The sequence below is a fragment of the Schistocerca piceifrons genome, chromosome 4, assembly GCF_021461385.2.
Source record: "Schistocerca piceifrons isolate TAMUIC-IGC-003096 chromosome 4, iqSchPice1.1, whole genome shotgun sequence".
NCBI lineage: Eukaryota > Metazoa > Arthropoda > Insecta > Orthoptera > Acrididae > Schistocerca > Schistocerca piceifrons.
In genome coordinates, this window is record NC_060141.1 from 30,479,628 (window position 1) to 30,503,239 (window position 23,612).

A 23,612-nucleotide genomic window follows, 5' to 3' on the forward strand; every position below is an offset into this window, starting at 1 on the left:
CTTAGAGTAATCATTGCTTCATGTGCAAATTCTCTGCAGATAAAGAAGAATCCAAAATGGATCTCTGAGTGAATATTTCTGTGTTTACTGTTATGTGTAGGACGGTAAATAAGGTAAAATTCTAGGGTTAAGAGTATACAATGTACAAAATTTCATGTGATGGAGAAAATGCAAAGTATGAAAAGAAAGACATATAAAGTAGGAGTTAGTCAAAAAATGAAAGGAGGAACAGTAACCATTCACCATCTTGTTGAGGCATTGAGCAGTTAATAGTAGCATAAATAAGACTGAAGACATTGCTGAGCTTTCAGACAATGTCCGCCTTCAGAGCTAACTAACAATGCAATTAAAAATAAAGAGATGAACCCACATGATTACATGGGTCCACAGGGCCCAGCACTGCAAAGGATATGACATAAACAGATGTGTGTGAGGTGTAGTGGATGATTAGTCTGACCTCTGAAATGAGATACAGAAGAAAGGAAAGGAAAATTGCAGAGGCTGTTAATAAAGATCTGTTTGGCTTTAGGCACTGAAAAAGTACTTGACAAGCTCGTTTTCTTCATATGCCATAATTTCTAAGCAATAGCCAGACATGTTTAGAATTAATTTTATAGCCTATTCTGTTCTTTACATCACTAGGTAAGTGCTCAAAAATTTTATAGCTGAATACTTCACTCCTGTCTGTTCCATACGAAGGGTGGATAGCATAAGTCATTTCTCCTTCTATTATTATATTTATGAATGTTACAGATGTTTCCAAATTGCAGCTGATTGTTAACAAGGAACTTCAATAAGCAGTAAATATACTATGAGGTTCTTTCTGATATGAGATGCTATGGAAAAGTTCTTCTGATGTATGTGTTGTTCATGAAGTCTAGCTAGTACAACAAAATGCTGCCTAGTGGTATCTCATTCAACCTTTGTATGTCAGTGTCTCAAGCAGCTTTGCATTAAGTGGTCATGTTTGGTTTTAATGTGCATTTCCCATTGTCGTGTATTGTGTGTCTTGCGAAACTGACAATGATGGGCATCTGGGAGCAACACGTGTGCATTAACTTTTGTTTCATACTCAGAGAAATGCAGCAACACATAACATGATGCAGATGTAGACCAACACATACATTTGAAAAACATGTTGAAACAAGCATTTGGGGAAGATGCCTGAGGTCACAGTCAAACTTATGACTGATAAACAATTTCAAGATGGCAGAACATTGTTTGACAATGATGCTCACATTTGATGGCTGTCAATTGTCTTAAGATGTAGCTGCTGTTTGAAATACAGTGCTGGAACATCACAGGCAGACCATCCAGGACATATGCAACATCATGGAACTGTCTTGTGAGGCGTGTCAGAGGATTTTGTCCTATGAACTGCTCATAGGATGGATAGAATTCCACAACCAAGCAGCAATCATCACAATGGAAGAGTCCATTTTCACCCCATCCCAAGAAAGTCCAACAAGTGAAGGAGACTTTGAAATCCATGTTCATCTGTTCCTTCAGTGTGGAAAAAATTGTTGATGCGGATTTCATCCCTCTTCAGTAGTCCATCAATGCAGTGTTCTACTGTGATGTCCAGAGGCATTTTAGGAAGAAAGTAAGAAGAAAAGTCCAGAAAAGTGGTGCACCACTGACTGGTTCTTCCATCATGACAGTGTGAGCTCTCACACTGTGCTGATCATCCAGGAATTTCTGATGAAAAACAGAATTACAGTTCTTCCTCACTTACCACCTGACCTGACAGCAAGTGACTTATTTTTATTCCTCATAAAGAAACTCAAGTTTGAAAACTAAAGATTTCATGCAGCTGTGGAGCGTAATGCAGAATCACAGGTGGTACTAAACTAACCTACAAAGAGTGCATTCCAAGGAGCTATCAGTTCATGGAAAAACCAGTGGGAGCAGTGTATACACCCCCAAGGAGACTGCTTTGAAGGTGATGGTGGTGAATAAAATCCAGGTAAAGTGTAATTTTATTTATTGGTGTGTTTCAGGAACTTTTCAGTAGTACCTTGTGTTCCCAAATATTTAAAGAGATTATCTACAAACGGTTCTAGCGTGGACATCACATGTTATCCTTACTACAAGCTTCTGTGCAACAAACACTTTCTTCCTCAGTGATGAGATATCCTAGAATGTGATGCCATAAAACATTATTGAAAAGAAAAAGGAAAAGAGAGTCAGCTTTATGGCATTTGCATCTCCAAAAACTGTTGCAATCTGTAACAGAAAAGTTGTGGAGCTTAAGTGCTTAAGGAAGTGAATTACAGTTCAGAATGTTGTCAGTACAAATACTTAATAATAATTTAACATACTCTTCTTTCATTTATTAATGTATAATTATGTGCTATTTGTAATGGTGTGATCAGGCCTTGTGCCGTTCAGAGCTGCATGAATTGTATTTTATCTAAATTGGGGCAGGATCCATTTGCAGAGAACCAGTTACTTTTTGAAGTATTGAAACTTTTCCATTAGGGATTATTATAATACTTCCATCATTAGCAAAGAGAACCATTTCTGCTTCTTGCACCACTTCTGCTTCTTGGATATTAATGACAGATGATTTATATTTAAGAACAGAACTGGACCCAATATCAAACCTTGCTGTAATTTCTCTGTTTATGAATACACTTTTTCATTGTGTACACTCTGTCAGTTCCTTAATGCAACACTTTGCATCCTTTTAGTCAATATGATGAAAATTTACCACCAGCAGTGTCTCAGATACCATAATCTTCAAGCTCATGTAGAAGTGTGCTGGGGAGAGACCCTTTTGAAATCGCTGTGGAGTGTGACACTGTTTGAGATAGGTATGTTGTGCTTCTTGCTTACACGTCTTTTTTCAGTAGCTCCGAGAAGGAGGCAAGCAGTGAGACTGGTCAATAATTGTTAACATCTGTATTATTGCCTTTCTTGTAAAGGAATCCCACAATAGCATACTTCAGAATTTCTGAATATGGTGCATAAGAATAGAATTTTAGTATTTTACTTGAGATATTATCACCATGAGAGTTTTTGCTTTTGAGGGAGTTAATTACACTCATAATTTCTTTGATACAACATGGAGTAACTGTGATTTGGAGGTATGTATGTGGCATTTATATTATTTCTTGCATATATTCCATTGCATTATCCCTTGAAGTGTGTATTAGGAACATTGGTTACCTGATTGTTTTGTACAATAATAAAGTCCTCACATTCCTGAATTGATTGTCTGGTTTCCCATTTAATTATTACCCACACAGATTTAATTTTTAATTTTGGATATTACACAGAGGTTTCTGATTTTTAATAAATTTCCAGACAGCACAGTTTTTCTTGTAATATGAAATAGACTTACTTCAATGTTTCTCTTAACCATTTCACATAATTTCCTTTACCTTGCACATAATATTTTAATTCCTTTTGTAATGCCAGTATGATTCTTTTTAAATGGACTTGGCATATTTCCTTCTCCATCTTTTCCCGATCTACGCATGTGCTCTGTTGACAAGGAGTGTGACACTGACAGGATGTTAAATTCCAGTCTTCCTTCTTTTCTGTAACACACATACTTCTGAGTTGTATGTACCTATGTTCCATATAAATATCTTTAAGAAGGAGCTTTTGTTAAGAGGGGAGGTATTTTTGTATGTCAACATTGTTTTGTTCTTGATGCTCCTGAATTTAAGTTATTCTGCTTCTTATGTCTTGTAGCATTTCTTTCAGAAGTGGTATAGCACAAGAAGGCAAGAGGTGGAAGTCACAACCAGTCAAGAAAGGCTTATGACTGGAAAGAAAATTTAAAAATAACTTATTTAATTAGGAACATGTTAACAGTCATATACCATTACAGCCTTTGGGCATTTGAGATTTACATATTTGTACCAACACTGCACAAAATCTGATATATTTATTACAACAAAAAAGTGTGAGTTTGAATGTGTTTACCAGTTCAAATGACATATATTCTGTGGTTTAAAAAGTGTAATAAACCAAAACATGAGTTACCATAAAAAATGTCAGTGTAGACCTTAAAACTGAAGTTACAGCTCTTAACCACTTGGGACAAAAATATTGTGATGAAACATTGTGTTTTATTGGTTTATTTCATACAGTATTCATGGAAAGTACATAACAAAATCTCTATTACTAATTTAAAAATTTCTTTTTTGGTGGTTCTATCTAATTTTTGTTACCTGTAAATGAGTGTATTTGGCAAAAGCTACTGTTTCTTCATGTATCTTTGCCTGGTAATTCTTGGTCCGTTGCTGTTTCTGATATACGTAAATGACCTACCTTTTTCATGCAATACATGCAAGTTCACCATGTTTGCTGACGACACCAGCATTTTGATTAGTAACAAACAGCTCACTGATATAGAGGTTGATGCCAACAAATTACTTACAGTACTATTAACCTGGTTCCAAGTGAACTCGCTCACAGTAAACCTGAGCAAAACAAATTATGTCCATTTCAGCCTTGACCACAAACTCCCCCAGGAGATTACTGTTTTAAATAACAATAATCAGATAGAAAGGGTACACTGCACCAAATTCTTAGGCCTCCACATAGACAGTAGGCTAAACTGGGACCACCATGTCCTCGAGACTGTAAAAAGGCTGTCCTCAGCAATTTTTGCCATTAGGACAATCTCACAATTTGGAGACATAAATGTCACAAAGTCCACATACTTTGCATACTTCCACTCCATTATGTGTTATGGCATCATCTTCTGGGTCAATTCACCCTCATCTAAATAATCTTCCTCGTGCAGAAAAAAGTAGTCCGTATAATGTGCAGAGTACCCCCGAGAACCTCCTGCCGTACACTCTTTAAAAATCTTGGAATACTTTCCACAACCTGCCAGTATATTTTTTCCCTAATGAGTTTCTTAGTTGACAATCCTGCCCACTATGAAACCAATGAAAGCTTCCATTATCACAGTACAAGAAAGAAGGCTGACCTCCACTTTGGACTAAAAAGTTTAACTCGGATACAGAAAGGAGTGCATTACTCCAGTGTCAAAATATTTAACTTATTACCGAGCTACATAAAAAGTCTACGTAGTAACAGTGCATCATTCAAAAACAATCTAAAGACATATTTAATCGAGAAAACGTTTTACTCACTTGATGAATACTTTAACAGAGAAAAGTAGTCTTTGTATGTATTTATATTTACTGTTGTTTGTTTATGTTCTTTTTGTTCCTATTTGTAACCATATACTTACTGTGACAAATAGGCTTTTGCAATGTGATAAACTTTGCATAATGTATTATTCCTACGACCTTATTTTAGTTCATTATTATTTTTGCAAGTCTTATGTAATTTATGTCTAGTTCTGCTCTTGTAAACTAATTGATACCATGGTCTGTGAACATATATTACTCGAGTCGTTCTACATCCTAGCGCCACATGCATAACAGGATCTATGGAATTTGTAGATAAATAAATAAATAAAATTACAAATTTGTCAGTATGGCAAATTATACTATATATCTGTAAGAGATATGTATCACTGCTGGATTTACCAGATCCTTCACTTCACATAAATTAATATTATGTGCAAGACAACTCTGTGTGATATATATACTTGTCTACTTTGCTGTACTGATTGTCTCATAATAAAAAATATTTAAAAAATAAATAATGTATCTGCATTTTGTCACAATATTGGTTATTAATTTGATGAGTTGTCTTAGTTCCAACTGCTTGAGAAGTTAATAGAATGATATACTAGTGTCTGGGATTAAGTTTTCAGAATGTCTAAGGAAGCACTGTATTTCCTAGCCATTTTTATCTTTATATCATCTAGAAATATGTCATAGTAAATTTCCAGTTCATATATATTTCAGTGTGGCCATGATCAATCATCAGTGTACATAATTTAACTTTTTTATTTGTTTCTTCGGCAGACCTTTTACATTGCGTTGGTGGCTGTGGCTGATGTTTACCGGCAGTATGCTTGCTTGTGCCATCAGTGTGAAGTTTGTTGGTCTTTTTGTTGTGATTCTTGTTGGTTTGCATACTACTGCCGAATTGTGGGAGGTATTGGGTGACCTTTCAAAGCCAGTGGTAAGTAGATAACCTCTAGAGAGTTTAAAGACTGTTCAATATTATTTGTGGCTGAAAAACTATGTTTTGTATCTTTTCAGGTATATACAGTGAAACATTTCCTAGCTCGGGCTTTGTGTCTTATATTACTACCAGCCCTTCTGTATATGCTCTTTTTCTACATCCATTTGGTAGTTCTTAGAAAAAGGTAAGAATAACACTGTTTGAACATTTTTTATTTTTATTGATAATGCGTGTTATTAAATGTTCTTCCAAAAATGGTACTGTCAGTAATCGTTGCTATTGTTCTTTTTAAGGTTTCAATAAATAATGAAAAAATAGTATTCCCATGATCACAAAAATAGAGAAAATTATTTAATTGAATAGATAAAAAAAATCTGCTCACCAAGTGGTGGCAGGACACACGTGTGAAAGATGGTTGCAATTGGCAAGCTTTCAGAGCCAGTGGCTCCTTCTTCAGCAGAAGGGTTGAAGGGTAAGGAAGTGCGGTGAAGGAAAATGATTGGAGAGGTCTAGGAAAAGGGGTAGATTTTGGGAAAGTCACCCAAAACTATGGGTCAGCGGAGACTTACTGTATGGAATGAGAAAGAAAGGCAAAAATAGAGGCTATACTGTACTCAGATCTCATTAATTTATTTACAAACAACAGCCATTGGCAAAGTCGAGACACATTTAGTTTAGGCATACAGTCAGGTGGCCCAAAAAGTGTATCAGAAGACACTATCTGTTCAGTTATATATTCTAGCACACAAGAAAGGAAGAAAAATTAGTGTTTAATGCTACATTTGTGCCACAGTCTGTAGAGGTAGATTAGAAACTCACACTGAATAAAATGATGTAGAAAATCAACCATGTTTATCTGAAGTGGAAATGCTGCACTGGAATTTAAACCCCACTCCTTCTGAATAGAAATCCATTATCAGCTGAATCTATGCCTCACACACAGTTCTAACTCATCACACATAAGCAGCTTATTCAGTGTTTTCCATTCGAAAAACTGAATTCATACCATTGATGAACCAAACAGCCAAAACATTATGATCACTGTCTACTGCAAGATTGGATGCACCTGGTGGTGTTGTGGGCACGTAAGACAGTAAGGAAAGTATACAAGCAGAGCACAGACAAATGGGAAATCATTCTAGTGATGATACAGCCCACAAAGTAGGGAAATGTACTGACCTAAGCAATGGTCCAGCACATAGAAGCCGGCCGTAGTAGCCGTGCGGTTCTAGGTGCTACAGTCTGGAGCCGAGCGACTGCTACGGTCGCAGGTTCTAATCCTGCCTCGGTCATGGATGTGTGTGATGTCCATAGGTTAGTTAGGTTTAATTAGTTCTAAGTTCTAGGCGACTGATGACTTCAGAAGTTAAGTCGCATAGTGCTCAGAGCCATTTGAACCAGCACATAGAAATGAGCATCTTTGAAATGGCTGACCTGATCATTTGTTCACATTTTACTGTCATCAGCATCTATGGAAAGGGGTTAAAGTACAATGAAACCATGAGCAGGTAACAAGATGGTGAATGTGTGTGCCTCATCACAGAATGTTGAGGGGCTTTCCATCTCTGTAAAGCCATTTAGGTGGCGATTTTTGGCATATCTGACAAGAGTACAATGCTGGTGCGGGCACAAGTGTTCCGGAGCACACTGTTCAGTACAGAATGTTGAGCATGGGGCCCTGCTGCTTATGACCCTTGTTGTTTCCCTGTTGACCCAATGCCATCATCAGTTGGGATTACAGAGGGCACTTAATCATTGAGGCTGGACTGTGGATTAATGGAAATCTGCTCATTTGCGCTATGTTTATTGTCACACAAAGTTGATGGTTGTGTCTGGATACATCATCTAGCTGAACAGCTGTTCAAAACAAGCACCACATTTGTATGCGGGATGGTGGGGGCTGTATTATACTATAGGGCACATTTACCTTGCCTTCCACGGGATCTGTGGTACTAATTGAAGCCACGACGAAAGCTGTGGACTATGTGAACATTATTGCAGACTACCAGCATCCCTTCTACTTAATGACTTCTCCAATAGGGATGGGATCTTTCAGCAGGATAAATGTCAGTATCACAAGTCCAGAGTTGTGCTACAGTGTGTGAAGAGCCTAGTGGTGAACTCACATCCATGTTGTGGCCACCAGTTTTGCCTGAACTGAACCCAGTGGAACTCAGATGGCACATTACTGAGCAGCAGCTCCATGACAACAAACCACCAGCCCACAATTTATGGGAATTGTTTGATGTGTCCATAGACATCTGGTGCCACATACCTAAGGACTCACATTCGGGAGGACAATGGTTCAATCCCGTCTCCGGCCATCCTGATTTAGGTTTTCCGTGATTTCCCTAAATCGCTTCAGGCAAATGCCGGGATGATTCCTTTGAAAGGGCACGGCCGATTTCCTTCCCCATCCTTCCCTCACCCGAGCTTGCGCTCCGTCTCTAATGACCTCGTTGTCGACGGGACGTTAAACACTAATCTCCTCCTCCTCCTAAGGACTTATTGAATGCATGTCTTGTAGAATTGCTGCTGTATTGTGTTCCAAAAGTAAACAACACACTATTAAATAGGTAGTGGTGGTGGTGGTGGTGGTTAGTGTTTAGCGTCCCGTCGACAACGAGGTCATTAGAGACGGAGCGCAAGCTCGGGTTAGGGAAGGATTGGGAAGGAAATCAGCCATGCCCTTTCAAAGGAACCATCCCGGCATTTACCTGAAACGATTTAGGGAAATCACGGAAAACCTAAATCAGGATGGCTGGAGACGGGATTGAACCGTCGTCCTCCCGAATGCGAGTCCAGTGTGCTAACCACTGCGCCACCTCGCTTGGTCAAATAGGTAGTCATAATGTTTTTGCTCCATGGTGTATATACCAGTGCTGTATATGCTGCCTATGTACAGTATTGTGTAGTCTGATTTTGCCAAATATCGATTCCCATTATTTTTATTTAGTGAATTTATTATTCTAGAATGGAGTTAAATAATAGGAAGGTTCCTAACTTTTTCCCTGAATAATACACTAATGTTTGTGAAAATTACAACAGTAACAAGAATACATATGACTAGAAGGTGCTTTGTACTACTCAGATATACTTCTTTTTTTAATTTTAGTGTATTTTTGTGTACAGCCAGCACTAAATTAGTGGCTTATTTGTTGATACTGAGTTGCACAAACAAGTCGGGGAGTCTCTTAACACTTATCTTCTGGAGGTGACAAGTAAAATTTCTGTGATGGAAACACACTCTCATCATTGACAACTGGCAGTACATAGACAATCAGGATTATGTAAATCTACATGTTCTCTAATTAACAGAATCTATTTAATATGGTGTGATAGCATCACATGCCTGCCAACCTTCCCCCCCCCCCCCCCCTACCCCCCCCCCCCACACCCCCTACGCCGGTCACATCCCCTTCCCAGGCTGACTTCAAAACTGCTACTGTACAGCCACAACTGTGAGTTCTTTAGTTCTTTGACTGCTGTGGGAGAAGGCTCATCACACTAGAACACATTAAATACACACATCAAAAAAAGTTTAGCATCACCTTGGTTCTGAGAGTCAGCCCTTTAGAGGTGGTGGTCCAGATTGCTGTACACAGCTGTACCTCTAATACACAGTAGCATGTCCTCTTGCATTGATGCCTGCCTGTATTAGCTGTGACATCCTATCGACAAGTTCACCAAGGCACTGTCGGTCCAGATTGTCCCACTCCTCAGCAGAGATTTGGCATAGATCCCTCAGAGAGGTTGGTGGGTCACGTTATCCGTAAACAACTCTTTTCAATGTATTCCAGGCATGTTCGATCGGGTTCATGTCTGGAGAAGCGATGCCGTTTTCCTGAAGGAAGTCATTCACAAGATGTGCATGATGGGGGTGCGAATAGTTGTCCATGAAGACAAATGCCTCGCCAATATGGTAGCACTGTCAGTCGGAGGATGGCATTCACGTATCGTACAGCCATTACAGTGCCTTCCGTGACCACCAGTGGCGTACGTCACCCCCACATAATGCCACCCCAAAACAGCAGGGAACCTCCACCTTGCTGCACTCACAGTACAGTGTGTCTAAGGCATTCAGTCTGACCGGGTTGCCTCCAAACACGTCTCCAATGATTGTCTGGATGAAGGCGTGTGGGACACTCATCAGTGAAGAGAATGTGATGCCAATCCTGAGCGGTCCATTCGGCTTATTGTTGGGCCTCTCTGTAACGTGCTGCATGGTGTTGTGATTGCAAAGATGGACCTTGCCATGGACGTTGGGAGTGATCTTACCCATCATGTGGCCTATTGCGAACGATTTGGGTCATAACACGCCGTCCTGTGGCTGCATGAAAAGCATTATTCAACATGGTGGCATTATTGTCAGGATTCCTCCAAGCCATAATTCATAGGTAGCGGTCATCCACTGCAGTACTAACCCTTAGGCGGCCTGAGCAAGGCATGTCATCGACAGTTCCTGTCTCTCTGTATCTCCTCCATGCCCAAACAACATCACTTTAGTTCACCATGAGACACCTGGACACTTCCCTTGTTGAGAGCCCTTCCTGGCACAAAGTAACAATGTGGACACGATCGAACCACGGTATTGACTGTCTAGGCATGGTTGAGCTACAGACAGCACAAACCGTGTACTTCCTTCCTGGGGGAATGACTGGAACTGATCGGCTGTCGGACCCCGCCCCCCCCCCCCCCCCCCCACCCCCTCTGTCTAATTCATCTCCCATATGTCACTGCAGATTGCAGTGAGCCCTTGCTAATGTCTGTGGTATCAATTCGCATTGCCAACTTCGGTGAGGCAATGCGATCTCCCCCCCTCCCTGAAACCTCCATCGTCATCGTGTAGGGCAGGTGCATGTGACAATGGCAAGGTGGAAGACTAGACGTGGATGCAAATGAGGGGGCAGGGATATGAACTGTGGCAGATGGTGTCTCCCTACCTGCATCCTGGTATCCACTGTGAGGGCATCCAGGAACACCAGCAGAGAAACCAGACGCAGGGTGCCCAGCCACATTTAGGGATGTAGGTGCTGTGGGCAGCTGGAAGGGCAGTGATCTGCTGGAGCAGTGTGATGATCTTCCGGGTGTGACTCATCCATGGACATTGGTTTGGGCAGATGGAAAGGTGCCGGCACTGGTGATGTCGCAGTGGCAGCGGCTATGCATCAATCTCGGTGGGCACTACAGGGGAAGGTATCCATGTGTCCATCACGACTGCCAGAGAGATAGCTGCCACTACAGATGAGGACCCCAGCAACATATTGCATCTGTGGACAAACATTCTGCAGTAGAATCACTGACACACTCATACACACAGTGCAGCTGGCTGCGGTGGCACCACAGTAGCCCAGCAGAACAGTGCATGACATAAAATTACTTTGGTTATAACTCTATGCTCCCAATGCTGTTGCTTGCCAAGACTTTGTAAAAGACTTCATCCTGTGGCTGAAACTTTGTCTGACCTGGTGGAATGAACCGTTTCTGTGGCAGCCGCAGGAGATGTAGTAGGGCACACTGCCTTTGACCAGGTAACAATTCTGCTGGCAACATTTCATCACGTGGCAAGAACTGGTGGGAGTAGAGAAAAATTTTTCAGTGCCATATTCCATGTGTTAGAGAAATGGTGTTTCTCCATGTAACCTCTGAACATTCGAACAAACCATTCAGATACACTATTTGATTGTGGGTGAAAAGGTGCAGTGGTCACATGGCATGTGTGCTATTGGTAGCACAAAGCTGTTGGAAATTAGGTGACCTGAATTGTGACCTCAGGAAGACCTTCAAGACAAAAAATAGAAGACAGAGCCAATACCGTACTTGCAGTAGTGGTGGATATCATGGGGACTACAAAAGAAAACTTATACTGTAAGCATTAATCCCTAACACCCACCGCTGGTTCCAGAATGTATCCACAAAATCTGTATGAATGCCCTGCCATGGTCTAGACTGACATGGCCACTCAAAAAATCGTTGCAGCAGAACTGACTGATTGTCTGCAGAAGCTTCACAGCAAGCAGTCATTTGCACAATCTGAGAGCCCATTCCCTGCCAAGTACAATTATGGTGGGAAAGTTGCTTTGTGCGAACTATGCTTCAATTACCTTGGTGCAGGGTTGAGCAATCACAAACCAGACATCGCCAATCACTGTATGCAAGATCAGAACACTGACTGCATGGAAATCATTTGACCATCACACCACAGGTTGGAGAATTTCTTTCGAACTGCATGGCCACCCACGGCTCACGTATTGCAAAAGAACCTGAAGAGCTTCGTCAGTCGAAAACATGTTTCCCCAGATGGATCAAACACTGTGTCGGTACCAACCAATTACCGAGACAACATGTCATCATTCGGATGTTGAGCAGTGGGCCATACTGATAATTAGACAAAATCAGAAAGCAGTGTTGCAATTTCTACGCTATCTGGTAAGATTGAACAGGGCCATCAAAGGCCAGTGATCTGTCAGTAGATAGAACATCCTACTGTACAAATACTGTCAGAATTTTGTAACACCATAGATGATGGCAAGCACCTCCTTTTCAAGCTGACTGTAGTTACACTGTGGTTTGTGTTTTCAAAGCAAAAGCAACTGGTCTGTCAGGAGAACTGATCTTATGGGAGAGCACCGCTCTGATCCCTTAAGCAGAAGCATCCACAGCAGACATGAGAGGCTTAGCTGGGTCAAAGTGAATCAAACATCTACAACTTAACAGTGCCTCTTTCAATTGCTAAAATGCATCTTGTATTCTTTGGATCACATGAAACGAACATTTTTCCAGTGCAGCCGGCTAAGCAGAGCAGCAATTTGCCCAGCATTAGGAATAAATTTTATATAATAGATAAGTTTACTCATGACCAAATGTAGCTCCTTAATGCTACATGTTGCTGGCAGACCTAATCGCAGTCTTGTGTGTTGCAGTTCTAAATAGTTCAATTCTTCCTGGAAAAAGGAGCAGTTTTCCACGTTGCACTCTAAGCCAGCTGCAGAAATAACCTGAAACCAGCATTCTAAATTTACTAAATGTTCAGCGTGACAACAATATCATCCAGATAATTAGTACAAAAAGAGACTTTCAGTATTAACTGTTCCAGGAACCATTGAAAAATTGCAGGAGCTGAAGCAATTCCAACTGGTAGTCTTCGAAACTAGAAAAACCTAAGTGAGTGTTTATCACAAAGTATTGCTTCAACTGTTTATCCAGCATTAACTGCATATATGCCTCTCACAAATCTATCTTTGAAAAGTACCTACCCTGTCCCAGCCTGTCCATCAGCTCCTCCGAATGTAGAAGAGCAAAAGAATCCACTACTGTTTGCGGGTTTACTGTGCCTTAAAGTCTGCACATGAATGTAAACCCCCTGAAGGCATCTTAAGAATGACTGAGGATGATGCCCATTGGCTTGTGGAAATGGGCTGAATAACCCCATTCTCTTGCCATCTTTGCAGTTCCTGAGCAACTTGCTCACATAATGCATAGGGGACAGGTTACACGTGAAAAACTGTGGCTGTGCATTGCCTTTTACAGTGATGTGAGCTTTAAGGACTTTAGCACTTCTTATCTTTTTCTTTCAGTGCCTACCCAGTCCAAACTGGATTGGTGATCTTGTTGGTTATTCTTTTCTTGTTGGTAGCAACATGGAATAGTTCTGTTGAAGGCATATTGAACCAGCATCTGAGGTTGTCAAACCAAGATATTCATCTTCTTCCAGGACCTCTTTTGCTGTTGATTTTCCCTTGACGTATTTTTCTGTAACAAATCATATCTATTATACTTAATATGTCATAGATATTGCAGCTTTTGGCATTTCACTCTCTTGATTAATTTAGGTGTTGTGTTCAGTCTTCTCAAAAGTCTACATTTATCACTCTCTGGGTCCAAGATGTTCTCACCACCTATTAAGCCACAGTTCAAAAGCCTACAGCTTCTTCATGTTTTTCATTTAAGATCCATGTCTTTACCCCATATAGGAGGATGGAGTATACGTATCAGTGCAAAAGTCTGGTTTTTGTCCTTAGAGTTAGGTTATGGCTTTTGAAGACAGCACTCATTTTACAAAACACAGTTCTTACTTTCTCGATGTAGTCTTTATTTCTTGCGAGTTATCCCAATTTTCATTTATTATGGTTCCAAGGTATGTATATTGTTTTACCCTTTCCATAGTTCTTTGGTTTATGACCAAGTTTATTCCTGGAATGTTTTCCTTACTTGCGACTATGAGTTTTGTCTTTGTGATGTTTATTTCAAGCCCATACTGACTGCTGGCTTGTAAAATTCTATCCATTAATTATTGTAACACTTGAATATTGTCAGAAAAAACAATAGTATCATCAGCATAGCCAATGTTGTTTAATCTTATTCCCTTATCAAAATTTCTTCTTCTACTTCTTCCATGGCTTCCCTAAATGTGAATTTGAGTATATGTTAAATAGTATGGATGAAAAGATACATTCCTGTCTTACTCCCATGAGAATTTTGACAGCTTCAGTGTGGTCTCCTTCAATATGCATCACTACTGTTTGATTCCAGTAAAGGTTCTTGATGATTCCCAGATCTCTCTCCACCTTTTCAATACTTCTCAAAATCTCCATCAATTTGTCATGTTTTACTCTATCACAAGCCTTCTGTTAATCTATTAGGCTAGCAAATACATTTTTATTTACATCTATCAATCAATAGTTGAACACTGAACAAGGCTTCTCTCACACCCACGGTATTGACAAACCCAAACTGATTAGGGGCTTTCTGTTCCTCACATGGCCTATATATTTTTCTGTGCATCACATTCAAAAACAATTTCAAGATATTGGTCATTAGCTTATCACACAATAATCTCCACATTGTCTTGCATTTGGCTTTTTGAGCAGACTAATGAACTCTGATGTCAGCCACTCCAATGAAATGTTTCGAGTGTTCAATTTGTTGCATGTCTAGGGAACATGAGGTCAAAGACTCAGTAGTACCATCATTTTTTGAAGAATTATTGCATGGTACTTGTCACACAAAGCTGGTCATTGGCCTGGTGAAATATGGCACATGTAGGTCCCTGACAAAGTGCCTGCTCTAAAAACATCCTGTGTGGAATGACTACTTTATAAGCTACCCTCTGCATTCATTGGTGCCCTAAACTATCCACAATGCACTCTTACAGTAGAGGCTGCCAGACTGTGATCATCATGGTAGCATGTAATATGCTTGTACCCATCAGAAATTGATAGTTTGATATGGGACTCATTCAAAAAAACTAGTTTACCAGTCAGTATAATGCAGACACTTGTTTCAAACATCAATCATTGTCACACCATTGTGCCTTGTACAAGCTGGAATGTCAAGGTATGGCAAACATACCCCAAAGACAAATCATTTTGCCTTCTTTTCACTCATTCACATATAAGTATTGGATCCTGTCACGGAGATGAGACGTACACCACTCTGGTCATATGTTGTGGGCTTTGATGGCTGGTATTTACATCCTTGGTGATTCTAGTTATACGAATATCAGGCCGTGATTTAAGATGTGTTTCTGTACCTAATGCTGGAAGCATCATCAGAGGCTGCACAGGCTTTGATAATCGACTGAGTTTTTATAGTGTCTGAGGATGTCTACAGCACTAGGACATGAAACATTAGGTACAAAAACATGCCTTAGACCATGAGCTAATGCCCGTATAACTAAAATCACCAAGGCTGCACCACTGTCTTTAACATTTCCACTTTGATAGTTTTTATCTAAGTGAGCTTATTGTAGCACTGATCTTTCCACTTGCAAAACTAAGGTTCCTGCTGGCTCTACATGTATGACATAGTGAAAAGAAAGTTCTGCATCCTGGTTTTGGATGGACCAATCGGGCCCCACCGGCTGCCGTGTCATCCTCTTCCATGGGCATCACTGGATAAAGTATGCAGAGGCACGTGGTCAGTACACCGGTCTACCAGTCATTATCAGGGTTCCTGACCTTGGAACCATTACTAATCAGTCGAGTAGCTCCTCAGATGGCCTCATGAGGCTGAGCGCATCCACTACCAAGGAAAAAATCCCAGGCACTACCGGGAATTGAACCGTGGTCTCCTTGGTCTCCTACATGGTAGTCAGCTGTGCTGACCACCGATCTGTACTCTGATTAACAGATTGCAGTGGTTGTGGGGGGAGGGGGTGTTGCCGGAGAGCAGCCAGCCGCACTTCACAAGGCACTGCACCTACATACAGAACAGGCATCGTAAGGACCCGCAGCGTTCGAGAAAGAACTACAAATAAAAGGTAGCCAGTTCCTACCACTTGTCTTGTTGAAATGTCAATCACAAAGTAATTTTAATCAGAGTATGGAGAGGTGGACTTGTATATGACATGTGTCTGCAGTATTATTTATTCCTGGTACACTGCTCTAAATAATCTTCAAGTTTTGGTTCAGATGTACCATTCTCCTGAGTGTTGCATTTTTGCATACATTGGTGTAAATGTGGACATAATTTGCAGAAATACTCATTAATGAATTATAAATAGCTGATTGTGTCTAAATACCAATATGTGCTCAAAATGGCCATTCATATGCCGAGTTGTAGATATCAAGTATGATTCTACAAGTCAGCTCCTTTGTTTGCGTTCAATGCATGTAAATTTATTCTTTCAGATGCGTTTCTTCAATATTTATTCTGTGTTGGTAACTGAATTTTGATATATCTTTATTTAATTCACCATGTTAGCACAATAATGTATATAGTAACATCAATCAGAACTGTATATATTTCCTGTTGTCAGTGATGAACATTTCAAATTAGTGTAGCAGCACCATATTTGGCTACACAAAGTTAATTTTCACTATTCAAAAATTATACGTGGGTTGACTGAAAAGTAACGCCTCCACTTTTGTAACTCTTCAACGATCTCCAGCATTGGTATGCGGCAGGTACTGGCTTGTTCCGTAGGCTCTTCTCTACAGCTCCAGTTGGCGGGAGGCCTTAGCATTGGACAGTTGTGTTGTTACAGTGTAAAGTGTGGAACCCTGTGCAGACAGTCGGTCGATGCGATTTAAGCAACGTGCAGTCATTGAATTCTTGACAGCAGAAGGTGTCACCCCAAAGAAGATTCATCAGAGAATGAAAGCAGTTTATGGTGATTGTGTTGATGTGAGTACTGTGCATTGTTGGGCGAGTAAGTTTAAAGATGTTGCGGCGAGAACATTTGACCTGCATGACAAACAGAGTTGGACAGACTGTGACAGCAACCACCGAGTTTCACAACCAGAATGTTGACAAATTGATTCAGGATGATCACCGTATCCTCAGAGAGAAATTGTGAGCACAATTGGCATTTCACTAGAACGTGTGGGTTACATTATTGCTTTGCTTGGCTATCGGAAGATCTGTGCATGATGGGTACCCTGGATGCTGACTCCTGAAATGGAAGTGCACAGGCTTGAAATTTGCCAGGAACTCTTTTCGTGTTACATTAATGAAGGTGATGCCTTTCTCCATTCAATTGTGACAGGAGACAAAACGTGGGTACACCATTATGACCTGGGGATGAAAATCAGTCTATGGAATATCGACACAAAGACTGTCCCCAGAAAAAGAAGTTCAAGGTGCAGCCCTCAGCTGGAAAAATCATGGCCACAGTGTTCTGGGATGCAGATGGTGTTATCAGTGTTGATTTCCTTGATCATGGTACAACAATAATTTCAGAGTGTTACATCACAATGCTGCAAACTCTGAAACCACGGCTAACAAGGGTCCTAAAAGAAAAGGGAAATGTTTTCCTGTATCATGACAATGCCAAACCACACACTTCACGTGCCACCACTGCAGAACTTCAGAGACTTAATCTCAGGACTGATGACCATAGCTGTTAAGTCCCATAGTGCTCAGAGCCAGCCACTTAATCTCACCACCATACGGCATCCTCCATACAATCTAGATCTAGCACCGTCTGACTTCTATCTGTTCCCAGTAATGAAAGATGATCTGCGGGGACATCATTAAGCTTGTGATGAAGACGTTGGGAGAACTGTGAGACTGTGGTCGCAGAAACAGAGTGTCAACTTCTTCTGTGACAGCATCAGAAAACTTATTCATCATTGGCAGACATGTATCCAATTGGCTGGTGATTATGTGGAAAAGTGAATATTGGTAATTAAAGATCACATTATAAGGATTATTTCTGTGTTTGATTTATTAAAATATTCTCATCCAAACCCAATTATTGAAGGTGGAGGCATTACTTTTCATCCAACCCTCATATTTGTTTTTCTTTAAAATCTTCCTTGTCTTTGTTCAAGATTAAAACAATAACCAAACTGATTTATGTTTACAGCGGTAATGGTGATGGATTTTATAGTTCAGCATTCCAGTCACAGCTTGAAGGGAATTCACTGTACAACGCAAGTATGCCCAGAGGTAAATCTGTGAAATATATTTTGATCTGTCATAGTTTTTTTGAGTATGTTATATGTCAAAGCTTAAGCCCTCCCATAATGTGTAACTAAAATTACACATTATTAGCAGGCACATTATTAGCCATTATGAATTACCTCAAAGAAAATTTATTAGTGACAAGTTATTAGCAGACAACTAATTGACTTACAACAGTTAATCAGTATAGAAGAAACACAATAGTTTCCAGTGTCTGAAATATTATCCTTTTACCTAAGGTCAGCATCCTAATACAAATTCTAATTCCTTTATAGTATGTCATAATTTCGAAATGAACTGACAGAAAGTCAAAAGAGACAGAGTGCATCTTCATTTATAGCAAGGAGCAGGTTAAGAATAATGTATTATGTAAATATGAATAACTGTTAGGAAAAAAAAAACGGAAAAAAAGAAAAGAAATGACACACCCCATTGCCCTTCTGCTGTAGACATTTAGTCCAGTGTATACTCCACTTGCATATGACTATGAAGATGGTAACACTACCTCTCATTTCCACAGGTTGTTATAATATTACTCCAATTCTCTACTTGAAAGCTAATAGTGGTGAAGATTATTGGATATTGTTCATTGTGGCATTTCCTATTCCATGAGGGAAATCGAACTCTTAAATCTTTTTCTCTTATTTTATCATGAAGATGATTTCTCCTTTTGTAGGTGGGCAGCAAGCAAATATTTTCACATTCTGAGGAGAAAGTTGCTGATTGAAATTTCATGAGAAGGTCCTGCCGCAGCTAAAATCACCTTTGTTGTAATGACTGCCACCTCAGTTCATGTATCATATCCGTGGCACTGTTTTCTATATTTAGTGATAATACAAAACATGCTGCCCTTCTTCAAACTTTGTTGATGTCCTCCATCAGTGCTATCTGATGTGGATCCCATATCGCACAGCAGTACTCCAGAAGAGGACAGACAAGTGTAGTGTAGGCAGTCTCTTTAGCATACCTGTTGCAACTTCTAAGTGCTCTGCCAACAAATTACAGTCTTTGGTTTGCTTTCCCCACAGCAGCATTTATGTGATCTTTCCAGTTTAAATTATTCTTAATTGTAATCCCCAAGTATTTAGTTGAATTCACAGCCTTTACATTTGTTGATTTATTGTGTAACCAAAATTTAACACATTCCTTGTAGCAATCATGTGTGTAGCAATGTGTGACAGAGCACTGAAAGACCTGAGTCGAAACAAAGCCCCCGGAGTAGACAATATTCCATTGGAACTACTGACGGCCGTGGCAGAGCCAGTCCTGACAAAACTCTACCATCTGGTGAGGAAGATGTATGAGGCAGGCGAAATACCCTCAGACTTCAAGAAGAATATAATAATTCCAATCCCAAAGAAAGCAGGTGTTGACAGATGTGAAAATTACCGAACTATCAGCTTAATAAGTCACAGCTGTAAAATACTAACACGAATTCTTTACAGACGAATGGAAAAACTAGTAGAAGCCAACCTCGGGGAAGATCAGTTTAGATTCTGTAGAAACACTGGAACACGTGAGGCAATACTGACCTTACGACTTATCTTAGAAGAAAGATTAAGGAAAGGCAAACCTACGTTTCTAGCATTTGTAGACTTAGAGAAAGCTTTTGACAATGTTGACTGGAATACTCTCTTTCAAATTCTAAAGGTGGCAGGGGTAAAATACAGGGAGCGAAAGGCTATTTACAATTTGTACAGAAATCAGATGGCAGTTATAAGAGTCGAGGGACATGAAAGGGAAGCAGTGGTTGGGAAGGGAGTAAGACAGGGCTGTAGCCTCTCCCCGATGTTGTTCAATCTGTATATTGAGCAAGCAGTAAAGGAAACAAAAGAAAAATTCGGAGTAGGTATTAAAATTCATGGAGAAGAAATAAAAACTTTGAGGTTCGCCGATGACATTGTAATTCTGTCAGAGACAGCAAAGGACTTGGAAGAGCAGTTGAATGGAATGGACAGTGTCTTGAAAGGAGGATATAAGATGAACATCAACAAAAGCAAAACAAGGATAATGGAATGTAGTCTAATTAAGTCGGGTGATGCTGAGGGAATTAGATTAGGAAATGAGGCACTTAAAGTAGTAAAGGAGTTTTGCTATTTAGGGAGCAAAATAACTGATGATGGTCGAAGTAGAGAGGATATAAAATGTAGGCTGGCAATGGCAAGGAAAGCGTTTCTGAAGAAGAGAAATTTGTTAACATCCAGTATTGATTTAAGTGTCAGGAAGTCATTTCTGAAAGTATTCATATGGTGTGTAGCCATGTATGGAAGTGAAACATGGACGATAAATAGTTTGGACAAGAAGAGAATATAAGCTTTCGAAATGTGGTGCTACAGAAGAATGCTGAAGATTAGATGGGTAGATCACATAACTAATGAGGAAGTAATGAATAGGATTGGGGAGAAGAGAAGTTTGTGGCACAACTTGACCAGAAGAAGGGATCGGTTGGTAGGACATGTTCTGAGGCATCAAGGGATCACCAATTTAGTATTGGAGGGCAGCGTGGAGGGTAAAAATCGTAGAGGGAGACCAAGAGATGAATACACTAAGCAGATTCAGAAGGATGTAGGTTGCAGTAGGTACTGGGAGATGAAAAAGCTTGCACAGGATAGAGTAGCATGGAGAGCTGCATCAAACCAGTCTCAGGACTGAAGACCACAACAACAACAACATATTTCTCAAATGGCATTGATACTGTTTCTTTGAATCTAAACCACATCTCAGCTTCACTTACATAGCAGATTGGAAGAAGTGGTAATTGTTTCTTGGGAAAGCATCAAGTGAATTTTTATTTGATTTTTTAAAGAGATATATTTTGCAGGTTCATATGATGGTCTTGGATGTTACAATATTAAGTCTTGTCAGAACAACCTTGTGGTCACTGATTTCTTTATCTGTCATGATGCTTCATATTTGCTCAGAATTGTTTGTTGCTCAACCATTTGTTGCAACAGCTACTTCAGCCCTGTTTCTTAAGTGGGGTTGATCAGCTAGTGTTGGAAGCACATACACATCATTCCTTATGAGCCCCCAAAGATAAAAAATTGCAAGGCATCAGAGTTGGTGAACGTGGAGGCCATGTGAAATAAGCTCTGTGATCTGGCCCCTTGCAGCCAATCCAGCGGTCAGTTACAATGTCGTTTAACAAATCGTGTACTAAGTTATGCTTGTGAGGTGGCAGAACATTTTGCTGCCAAATAAAGTTCTGTGCTTCAGCTTCTTAGAATTCAGGAAAGAGCATTAAGGTAAGAAACACCAGTTACTGTTGCTTCATCAAAAAGAAAGATCTATAAACTTTCCACCAGGATATGACACAAAAAAAATTCAGTTTAGGGATGTTTTGTTCCCCCTATAACTTCTCATGGCGATTTGCTGACTCTCAGATGTGTACATTGTGTTCACACTTCCACTGTGGTGAAACGTTGATTGACCACTGAAGATAACATGATTCAGAAAATCTTCATTGTTATGGAGCAACATATTGTTTGCCAAGTTGGCACATAAACCATAGTCTGTAGGCTTTGGAGCTTGTAACAACTACAAACGATAAGGACACAGTTGTATGTGTCTCCACACTGGCATCACTGCAATCACTAATTCATGACTAGTCTTCAGAACTGATTTCTTGGGGCTATGTGAAAGACTCTCTTACTCGTTCAACTCATTCTTCAGTCACCCTTGATAATCCTGTACTCTTCCCTTTGCAAAACCATCTATGGATGTCATTATCACAACAGAACTTAATATGGAACACATGTTGCACTGTAACAACAAATTCTGTCCTTTGCAACATGTAAAACACAAAAAGCTTTCCATTCGATAGTCGCCATCATTGATACTAGTGGTTTCCAAAAGAATACAACTGTTTCACTGGGGGCCAAAACACACAATAACCCTGGGTTTGGTGTGCGCCGCCGGTGGGGTGGGTGGACTGCTGTGGCCTGTTGTGGGGTTGTGTACCTCTGTGGGCTATGGTGGGACAAAGCTTCTGCATCGTTTTTAGGTCCCCAGATCAATACACAGTACACAATGTATTATGTGGACTTGTGGGAGGATGTCTAATTGGCACTTATTTTATCGATGGCAATCTAAATGGTGCAATTTATGCCTATTTCTTAATTAATGTTTTACCAATTCTACTACAAGATATACCACTTCATGACAGAATGGCGATGTACTTTGAACGTGATGGATGTCCAGCGCATAGCACATGTGCAATTAATGCGCTATTAAATAGGACATTTAATGACAGGTGGATTGGTTGTAGAAGCACCATACTATGGCCTGCATATTCACCAGACCTTATATCTCCAGACTTCTTTCTTTGGGGAAAATTGAAAGATATTTGTTATTGTGAGCCACCGACAATGCCTGAAAACATGTCAGTGCATTGTCAATGCAAGTGTGACAATTATTGAAGGTGATTTACTCGCCGTTGAGAGGAATTTCATTGCGCGTATTGGCAAATGCACTGAAGTTGAAGGACATCATTTTGAGCACATTTATTACATTAATGAGGTTATTATGGTTGCTCAAGCTATTGCATGTATTCCCATAATTTATGATAAGGTCACAAAAGTAAATGTATCAAATTGGAACAACAGAAATAAAGTCCAAACATAACTACTTTTTGTGTTTTAATTTAGAAAATCACATTGTACCCAAGTGTTCATCTAAATGGGTAGGACATATTATAACTGTTGGAATATTACAGCGCTACCCATCAGAAAGTGAAACAAATGTTCCAAATCAAACATTCATATTTATTTATGTACTGTATGAATATGTAATAGAAATTGGGACTACCTACTTTAAAAAAAGTGCTGTTTCTATCAGTCTGACCTATGACAGTGTCATCTAGTGGGCCATCCATAGCACCATCTGTTTTCCCTCATCATGCTCAAACAGATTTGTTCTTCTTGTTTTTTCGTTTGATGCTAATTTCATGAGATATTTGGCCCTGTCACTATCAATGGACCACCCTGTATATATTGATGGTACTCACATTTTTAATTAGTCTTTTCTGTTTTGGAAATTTGAAAACTGCAGTTTCTGTCCGTGCAAACATTACCAACTTTAAAACTTCCTGGCAGATTAAAACTGTGTGCCCGACCGAGACTCGAACTCGGGACCTTTGC

At 40.0% G+C, this 23,612-nt stretch overlaps 1 protein-coding gene across 4 annotated transcripts in view; it reads left to right on the plus strand.

Annotated features, from left to right (window-relative positions):
• Positions 1-23,612, plus strand: part of LOC124794650 (protein O-mannosyl-transferase 2) — a 194,383-nt gene that overhangs the window by 118,378 nt on the left and 52,393 nt on the right. For all 4 annotated transcript variants that reach the window (XM_047258175.1, XM_047258174.1, XM_047258173.1 and 1 more), the window contains 3 exons: positions 5,904-6,063; positions 6,144-6,250; positions 18,377-18,459. In XM_047258175.1, the coding sequence (XP_047114131.1) occupies positions 5,904-6,063; positions 6,144-6,250; positions 18,377-18,459 (350 nt within the window). The remainder of the gene's footprint in view (positions 1-5,903; positions 6,064-6,143; positions 6,251-18,376; positions 18,460-23,612) is intronic.